The sequence below is a fragment of the Lycium ferocissimum genome, chromosome 12, assembly GCF_029784015.1.
Source record: "Lycium ferocissimum isolate CSIRO_LF1 chromosome 12, AGI_CSIRO_Lferr_CH_V1, whole genome shotgun sequence".
NCBI lineage: Eukaryota > Viridiplantae > Streptophyta > Magnoliopsida > Solanales > Solanaceae > Lycium > Lycium ferocissimum.
This window is the reverse complement of record NC_081353.1, coordinates 44513476-44524044: the sequence shown is the minus strand read 5'-3', so window position 1 is coordinate 44524044 and position 10569 is coordinate 44513476. Positions and strand designations below refer to the sequence as shown.

At 30.6% G+C, this 10569-nt stretch overlaps 1 protein-coding gene across 1 annotated transcript; it reads left to right on the top strand.

Annotated features, from left to right (window-relative positions):
• The first annotated feature begins 8634 nt into the window (after nt 1-8634).
• On the top strand, nt 8635-10336 carry LOC132040642 (phospholipase A1-Ialpha2, chloroplastic-like). Its single transcript, XM_059431295.1, has one exon. The coding sequence runs from the start codon at nt 8706-8708 to the stop codon at nt 10152-10154; it is 1449 nt and encodes a 482-aa protein (XP_059287278.1). The 5' UTR covers nt 8635-8705; the 3' UTR covers nt 10155-10336.
• Nucleotides 10337-10569: the final 233 nt, after the last annotated feature.

Below are 10569 nucleotides of genomic sequence, written 5' to 3'. Positions count from 1 at the left end.
CAATAAATTTTTTTTCTTCCTTAAGTCTCGTGCTCTCAAACAGAATTATATTCCTGCTAATAAACTATGACTATGATAGTTTAACAATAGCATCATACTGGTTATATGACATAGCATTAGCAAATGTACGTCAGTGTATTGCTCAGGCCAAGTGAGAGGTGATGATGTAACATAGGAGTATTTATTTTCATATAGAATAAGACAAAAGTCAATGTATTTATTTTCATTTCATATATAGAATAAGACAAAAGTCACTATAGGATTTCAAAGACGGGGCTAAAAAGTGAGCAATAAGCATTATTCCACAAATATATAGGCATTGCATTTCGAGTAAATACATAAATCCCTTAAACTTTTCGTCAAAACTGATTTTATCAATTTAATTTTACGGACATTTATATACCCTCTAAACAATTTTTAAGTGAATTTTGTTCGACCGGCCCTTGTCCAAACCAGATCAAAGCTGGATAGTGGACAAAATAGACATGCATAGGTGATTCTAACTATTAACGGAAGATAAAAATAGATCATTTTTGTCATAAAAAAAAAAAAAACATTTCACAGAGTCCAGAAATAAATTTGGCCATTCTTTTCAAGAAAAAACAAAATGATGGTCTACTTGTTGGAACTTTTTACTACACAAAGGATCTGCTGATTGTATTAAAATATTTGTGTCTTGCTTACTCTAAAGAAGACAAAAGCAAACCATCAAAATTGGTCAGATGTTCAAACTGCAGTACCTAAGAAAGTTTAAAAAAACGGCTGCAACCTAGTTTACACATAAGTAAATTGATGAGTTGATAATGAACACATGTGAATCAGAATTTAGATAAGGAAATATGCTAGCCATTTGAAATCAAAGCCTAACAGCTGCTCATTAATGTTGAAAAGAAAAGGAAATAAAATTATATGTCAAAGTTGGTATTAGGAGTTTCCAGGAATCAGATATTGTTGGAAAAATGTGGGGACAAGTGAGAATCGTAAGAAATTTATGTACGACCATAACAAAATTTAAGGAAAATAGACGTAAGCATAATTTTGACTTAATTAGTGTTAAATAAAATGTACCTATAGTTTTATGATTCAATAACAATATCAATCAGTGGTTAAGTTAGAATACTCACGTTCTCGCCACTACAGAGAAATTGACAAATGTAGTAGTTAATCAACGGGGCATTCAAAGAAGTGCACCTTCACTAAATGTTAAAAGAAAACCCTTTAGTTTCATCTAATCGCATCTATTGAAAAGGGGTCGTGCCTGAATTCAGATAGGATCGGACTTTTCTTTGTTTGAGCTACTCCTATGCACCCAGATCGAAGATGGACCTGAATGATAATCCTGTTAGATGAGTTTACATCGGTTGTTAAATGTCGTTCGAAAAAAATATATACATGTAGGTCATGAAAAATCATGTATTCAAGGAGTCTTAATTTAGGTTTTCGACCTCTATTTTCAACGAGTGTCACTATCCATCACTCTCACTCATCTACACACATAATTAGTTAATAATCATATCGTGTATATTTGATTAATAACTAGATCGAACTAAGCCACTATCTTCTTCGAGCTAACTAATACCAAGGGCATGTTCTTCAATATTTGCATATTATATTAACAGGGAATAATTTGCAAATTTAAAGGGTCGGAGAGTATTTATTTAACAATATTATCTGTAATAAGTTACTCGTAGTTAACAATATTATCTGGGAAAGAATTGCACCCTAAATGAGTGTGACGTAAATAACCTATTCTAATGCAAATATCAGTGGTTATCTACAACTCGAATCTATTATCTGTAGACAGGGGCGGATCCACCCTAAAGGGTGGGGGTGGCATGGCACCCCCTAGATTAATAATTTTTTTATATACTTATGTTGTAATTTGCTTAAATTAGGTTAAATATTTGATCCTGCCACCCTCAGTCTTAAATTAGACAAAGGTGCCAAGGCTGGTAGACACAAGTTTGAATCTATCTTGAACATTTTTCGACTCCCGTTTTTCTTTGTGCTTTTACTTCATTTATACCAGTAATTCCCTTTTCGGCTTTCCCAATTTTATATTTATATTTTTATTGTTTATATTGTCTTTCCTCTTTTCTATTATTTAATCTGTGATCTCTAGTGAGAACACATAAATAGAAACTTCAAAATCCCTTAAATTAAGCATTTCTCTTAATCTCAAATCTGTGAGTATTTAATCGAAAAACATAGGTCTCACTAGGAATTTTGGATTGAGATCAAAATTCAATTTTTTTTTTTAATAATTTCTTTTGTTTATTACTCCCCCCGTCCATGTTTGCTTGTCTATATTTGACTTGGGACACTCTTAATAAGCAACAAAAAAATGAGAAATGAATTAGAGTACTTAATAATAAGGGTAAAATAGGTATAAAATGGTAAATTATGTCTTAGTTTTTCAAATTATATAACTTACAAGTAAAAGTGGATATATATTTTTAGTATATTATGGAAAAATAAAAATGGACGGAGGGATTGTATTATAAAAATTTATGCTATTCTATAATTGTTAAATTCAATTTAAATTACTTTACTAGTTAAATTGTGATGGAAATTTCGTAAGCACTGCTTAGAAAAAACATGAAATTTATGATTTATTTTTGAGAACTTGTAGTTTATCTAATTCTACATTTACTTATGGGGTGTATTTACCTATTGAAGAGTTTTTCTATTATTTTTCTTATTTTGATTGGTGTAATTCCCTTAATTGAATATGTTGTTTTACTTGTGCAAATTCATTTTTTAATATACATAAGAGATGCAAGTCCCTTAGTGAAAATGTTTATTTTACTTTTGTTGTTAATGTTAATGGGTGTGATTCCTTGTTTAAATGCTAATTATGTTCGTTTCTTGATTTTTGAGATGCAATTTCATATTTAAAAAAAGCAAATAAAAAAAGATGGACCGACTAAATACACGTTCTATATATTGAAGAAAATTATGACACCCATTACTTTCAATAAATTAAAAAAAATAACGAAATGGATAACTAATAATGCGAGGTTATTTTCTCCTTTAATTAAAGGAAAAGGGTCAAAATGCCCCTCCTAACAAGATAAAATATCGCTGAACTTAAAATCCTTAAAGTTTTCAAATATACCCCTGCTTGATTTTTAAATTCTAGATCATTTAAACCCGACCCAACTAAATAATAACCTATATAGATCCCCTTTATTCCCCTAATTCCCTCAAATTCAAACCTCAAACCTACGTATTGGGGGAATAAAGGGATCTACGATTTAGACCACTTATAGTGTGATAACGAAATGCTTGACTAACTAATAATGCAGAGGTTATTTTCTCCTTTAATTAAAACCAAACAAGACCTTACCATATCTCAGAAAAGGGTATATTTGTGAATTGAGAAGGAATCACGTGAATCCATATATGGACTGCATTTGCACACATCAAGAATATCCATTCGGTGAGAAGTAGGAAACTGAAAAAGCGGACCACTGGCTAATACTGTTAACACGTGTCCACAATTTATGTCACGCTTTATCATATGATAATATAAAATAAGACTTCTATATTGACCTTCATTAATTTTATGATTGACAATTGTCTGAACTTTCTCCAACTACTTTCAAGGTGAATATCATACTCTTCTTTTCGGACGAGAAAAGTTGGAGCTTAAACCTACGACACGTATCTCATGTCCTTTGGTTAAATTTCGGTATCTCATGTCCTTTGAGCTATATTATTATAGGGTCTAAGAGCCTGTTTGGATAAACTTAAAAAAAAGCAGTTTATAAGCAAAAAATAACTTATAAAAAATAAAAAAATAAATTGGAATAAAATTAACTTATTTTTTTTTTATAAGTACTTTTTTAAGCTAAGTCAAATGGGTCAACTTATTTTTTTAGACTTATTTTAAGCACAAAATGACTTATAAGCTGACCAGCTAAATACTAAGAAAAACTAAAAACAGCTGATAAGCTGTTTTCAGTAACTTATAAGCTAAGCCAAACGGGATCCAAAATGTATGTCGTATAATTTTTTTGTGTTATGTCTTAACTTCATTACTTTCTACTCTTATCATCTGATGTGGATTCACAAATTTCTTCAGAAGTTTGCCAGTCTAGAGTCAATTAGTCCTTTTTTTTATCTGCCCTCGTCAATTCCCTTCTATAATGGATGTCACATACCACCCCTAAGCAAGCAACCCTCCATGAGGTTTGTCTCACCATCAAACCGAGGGAGCCCTCAACTCTGATATCATATTTACCCTAATTCAAGTCCATAACATGTATTGTTCAATTTGGAAAACAGACATGACAAATTTGATGCTACACTATCATCGAACTCGCCCATATCATATGAACATTTGATATATCTTATAAGACTCTTTTATTTCCACTTTCATCTGATATATGAGATTTTCCTAACATGTCATATTCACCCATTTTTCAAAAATCTATCAATCCTTCCTTTTGACCCGCCCTCAGTCATATGCATTGCAAATTAAAGGCAGCAAATGCAAAATTTTACATGGAGTATCACGTTAATTGTGGACTCTTTTTAGCAAAAAGACAACACTTGCCGTCTATTTGATTTCCTAAAAACCTTTCACGAACCGTTTTCTTACTTCAAGGGGTGAAAAAGGTGAGAACTATGTAAACCTTTGTTTTCCTTTACTCCCTTTGATGAAATATAATACAAAAGAGTGTGTCGTAATCAAAAGAGCCAAGTGTATACAGTTGTGTTTGTATACTCGATCTAAACTAGAAAGTTCATATTTGTCCCATAGAAAAAGTTCACAAAAAATAAGAAACATCCAGATTCAACATGGAAACAAAAATTACTCAATTATTTAGAGCTACCTGTTCGTGGAATAAATGCAGAACTGAATATTGGCCCAAAAAAACGAAATTTCTTTTTTGGCACTTTTTGCATTAATTGCATGTCCGCAATTCATGGAGAAAAGTAGGACGGAATCAAATTAAAGAAGAAAGAGTTAAACAATAAGAAGGGAGTAAAGTAACACGTAAGTGAAGTTATATTAGTAATATTCGATGGAAAATAACTTATTACTATTAGTAATTAAATGTCATTTATGATTATGTTTTAATTAATTAGTGGTGGAGTTAAAAAATTTAATAAGAATTCAAACAAATGAAACGAATTTCGCACATATGAAATTTGAACTATGGCCTAAAGTAATTTTTGAACCCTTTTTTTTTTCCTATCAAATAAAAGCTTTCCTTATGTCTAGATAATTCAAAAGTTTATTTATAGCTTATTTGTACAGTGTCAATTTCTGATGAAGTAGATCCAATTGAATCCGCTTGATTGTGTCATGGTTCCATCACTAATTTCAATCATGTGCGAGTGTGGTGGAATAGAAGATTCCTAACTCTTTAATCAGAGGCCTCTGTCTTATCGAGCCTTGAAAATAAATTGGAGTTTTCTCCGAAAAGAGCACTAAAACTCCCATAATGGTCTTTCTACGATGCAAATACATCTTTGTCAGTTCAATGAACTACAGGATATGTAAGAAATATAACTTTAAGGATGTTTAGGAACTGAAAATAATTCGTTTAATTTCTCCAAACACTACTTTATGTTCTTATTGAAGTAAAAGAAACAAGCTTACATTCCCCAAATTAAGAAGTCCAAACCGTTGGGTTTTTTATTAGTTTTTTCTTTTCTTGGTAAAAGTCAAGTGATCTTAAACACACACAAGCAGCAATTTTTATGCAGTACTCTTCCTCTTAAAGCTCAATAATAGGAAAGTAACAGCTATATATAAAGAGTTTTAGTAAGGCGTCTAATAAATAGAAATACTTTTATTTGAAGTTATGAAAATTAGATAGTGTTCTTGTTCTGATCTCTCCAAAATTAGTAAGTAAATCTTTGGAGTAATTACTTGATTAAGAAAGAAAAATCTGTTTTTCTATGGGGCCCTTTACATAATTTGATGAAAAAACTTTAATTATAACGATTTAGTGCCACAATCTTTTTTTATTATTATTAGAATATATTTGGCGCCACGTAAAAGCTTTAGCTATGAAAGTATTGGCAACGACTAAACGGTACACGCTACTTTCTTGTAGTTGTAGTGTATAAATAATTAACGTTTTGTTTTGGGTCACTATCATTGTGAGTTTAATTAGTTAATGACCCAACTGTCAGAATTCTTATCTGCTAGCCTTTGCATGCATCTCCTTGTATGAATTTACACATTTATTCAAGGGAAAACTACGTATATATACATGTTAAATATATTTACGAAACGTAACGATAGTTTTTCCTTATTTACAAAACATAACGATATATTACAAAACATGACGGATTTTCATATATTTTTCGTTTTTTTATTTTTTTTTTCCAGAAAATATATATATTTTTTATAAAAAAAATATTTTTTTTAAAAAAAAATATTTTTATTTTTTTTAAAAATAATTTTTATATATATTTTTTAAATATTAATTTTTTTTTTTTTTGCTCAATGGCTTAAAAAATTACCTCATATTTCTATGTATGAAAGTTGTATGAAATGTGTATGTGTGAGTAAAATTTTTAATATAATTTTCATATACAAATTTTGAGCGAAAACTTTAAGCCTTGAATATTGTATGAAAATTGTTATGTTGTTGTAGTTGTATTAATTTTATTTGAACTTTATACATGAAAATGTGAGCGAAATTTTAAGACATGAGCAAGATACAAATTTCATATTGTTTTCATACACACAATTTTGAGCGGATTTTTAAGCCTTGAACAGATACACATTTCATACATTTTTCATACACTAAATTTTGAGCAAACTTTTTAAGTCTTGAGCGAGATATACACATTTCATACAACTTTCATACATAAGTTTTTGAGCAAAAAAAAAAATATTAATTTTTTTTTTTAAAAAAATAAATTTAAAAAAAAAATATTTTTTTTAAAAAAATAAAAAATATTTTTTAAAAAAATGATTTTTAAAAAATAAAAAATAATTTAATATTTTTTTTTTTAAAATATAAAGCATGTTTTGTATAGGATTTGTAATGTTATGTTTTGTAAATATAAAACTATCGTCACGTTTCGTAAATATTTCTCCTTAAGATGTATATATATGTCAAAGACCCTTTATTCAAATATACTAAACTCTTTGGCTTAACAGTACATATCTCACCTTCCCTTATTATTCTCGAAGAGTTTAAGTAATTTACACTGTTGGTGTAAATATTTTTTATTCAATTAGGTCATTTTTATTTATTGTAGCAGTTAACATTTATTATTTTCAAAAGTTCAATTTCCACAAAATAAGGAGACTTACTTATAGATATCATTTGGATGAATTGATGATAATGTTAAAAATTGTTTACACATATAAACTTAAAGTCATTGTGAAATTCGACACTTTGCCAAAACAGAACATATACTGTTATTCCAGTTCCATTAATACACTAGTACTATATCATAGTATTACTTTACAATTTATATAAGACCTAATTTTGTATATTCATATGATGAAACCTCTCATCGATCTTTTTAAAAACTAAAATTTAACTTATATAGAATATCTTAAAGAATGCTACTTGATCTTCATAACTGGCCAATTCAAGATTGTGAAACTTGATTAAGTAAATTATGGGAATTCTTTTTTAGAAATTCTCTTTAAATTTGTCCTTTTCAGATACCAGCATGCAGATAATTGAGAATATACTTGATGACTGGGATATCTTAGGGGGTACAAAAAGAAGAATTGTTTTTTCCTTCTAATTAATAAAAAAAAGAATGATAGTATAACTGAAGAGGTCTAAACAATTGTGCTAATTTTAATACCCTATGGATTTTCAAGACCAATATGTGAGAGTATTTTATCCTGTATTTGGTTAAAAAAAATTATTCCGATATAAATTAATTCAAGGATTATTTGTCATAGTTTTGGTTTTTGTTTAATACCACATTCAACGTGGGATAACAATCGTGTAATTCATTAGCTAATCTCGAGATAAAACAACCAAATGACAAAGATGCCCATATTCAAAAGTACTCCTCTCCCAAAGGCCTTTAAGAATGCCAAAGTTAAACTCGGAAATACAAGTTTATCTAGCGTAAAAATCAAACACATGTTTCATATTTTACCCCGTATATATATATATTTCATTTTTAATCCAATGAACCAAACATCAATCGATAAAAATATATCGACTAAATGCTTTCAATATTATTTAATCCTCGAATTATAATCCTCACGTTTTATATATATTAAGAAACTAAGATAAGGAAGAACCAAATAAAGAAAAAGAAATGCTAAAAATCTTTTACATATAGCACCAAACCTCTGAAGTCAACATGGGTGATGACCTAAGGAAATTAGCAAACCTTCTGATTACTGCATATGTTTCGGCTCAAAACTGTTAGTATTTGCAACACCATATATAATGAACAAATAAACGAGTGACTACTTGTAGCTAACGACCACTTTAATTTATTTTCATACTATAGAAATTCTCAATATTTTTGCAGTCAATTCCTAGCCAAACATACCTATATTCTCCCCCACCCCACCCCCGCCCCCTTATCGGCTTATCCACACTGTCCGAGGGCATCAAACACATCAAATATATATACATGTACACACCATATATGAATTAATCAAAAATCCATCTACTCCTCTCTTAATCTCTCTTACTCCTTTGCTTTTTCCCCCTCTTTAATCATCTAGTATTCGAAACTCTGTTATTTTCATGGCATCCACAATCATTAAATTTCCATATCCAAATACAAACATTTCTTCATTTTCAGGAGAGTTTCTACTTAAGTCATGTTTAATCCAAGCAAATGAGGTGAAATTAGCAAATTTGTCTTCAGCATCATCTAGATTGATACCAAAGGCTTCTAGTTCTACTTTAATATCTATAAAAGATAATGGTCATAATATTACTATGCCCACTACTATGACTAAAACATTTAGTCATAGTAATACTACTAATAATAAAGTGGCTACCATGTGGAGAGAAATTCAAGGATCAAGAAATTGGGAAAATTTAGTGAACCCGTTGGATTCACTTCTCCAAGAGGAGATTGTTAGATATGGAGAATTTGTGGCTGCATGTTACAATGCTTTTGATCTTGATCCAAATTCAAAAAGATACTTGAATTGCAAGTACGGAAAAAATAGTATGTTGAATGAAGTTGGCTTGGGAAAATCAGGCTATCAAATAACAAAGTACATTTATGCCACCACAGACATCAATGTTTTGTCAATTGGTCAAAATTGTTCATCTAGTGGAAGATGGATTGGTTATGTTGCAATTTCTAGTGATGAACAAACTAAGAGGCTGGGTAGGAGAGATGTGCTCATCACGTTCCGAGGAACGGTCACTAATCCTGAATGGATAGCGAATTTGATGAGCACATTATCTCCTGCCCGTCTCGATCCTAATAATCCTAGGCATGAAGTGAAGGTTGAAGCTGGATTTTTGAGTTTGTACACCTCGAATGAAGGTGAAAAGTTTGGTCTTGGAAGTTGTCGCGAACAATTACTTTCTGAAATAGGGAGAGCAATAAATATGTATAAAGGCGAGGAAATGAGCATAACAGTTGCAGGACACAGCATGGGAGGTGCATTAGCCCTTTTGTTGGCTTATGACATCGCGGAGTTGGAATTGAACAAAAATGTAACAACCACAGCAACAATGCCAGAATCCCCATCAAGTTGTGATAAGCTATATGAATCATCTCCACTTTTAGTATCAGAAAAGAACAGTATACCTGTCACAGTTTTTTCCTTTGGAGGTCCCAGAGTTGGAAACTCAAGCTTCAAGGAGAGATGCGAAGAGTTAGGTGTAAAAGTATTGAGAATAGTGAATGCGAATGACCCCATCACAAAGCTTCCTGGGGTTTTTCTGAACGAAAATTTTAGGGTCTTGGCTGGGAAATATGAAGTACCGTGGAGTTGCTCATGTTATGCTCATGTCGGAGTTGAAATATTGCTAGATTTCTTCAACATGCAAAATCCTTCTTGTGTGCATGACTTAGGAACCTATCTCAATTTGCTCAAAAGTCATCATAAGAGCTTGCAAGTTCAAAGAGAAGAAGACATTCATTTCTTCAATAGAGCAAAGGAGTTTTTCCTTTCGGGGCTCAAAATTTCAATGCTTTATAATGGAGAGATGTTGCCATCCATTTGGTGAAGCTGGCTGAAACTCAAAGGACATAAGTTGCTTATCATTGGTAAATACTGACTTTTGTAACCTAAAATGTAGATGGAATTAAGTTATAGCACGGACAATGTAATGGATTTTAATACCAATATCGATCCATGTATTGTAAGATATTGTAATAGGTTACTTATCAATTATTCTAGATATTCTTATACCTGCAATGACATACTACAATATCTTTTAAGTGACTGATTGTGTAGTATGTTTGCACCATCAGCGCATATACTTTAACCTAAGATATATATGGCCTTAGTAGAAGATAGGAGTATGACTTTTGCATCCTCTTGAGAAATATTACAAGGTTGTAGTTTGCAAATACATTTATTATACTATATCTATATCTATATATTTATATTATATTGTACAATATAGGAATGTGAAGAGA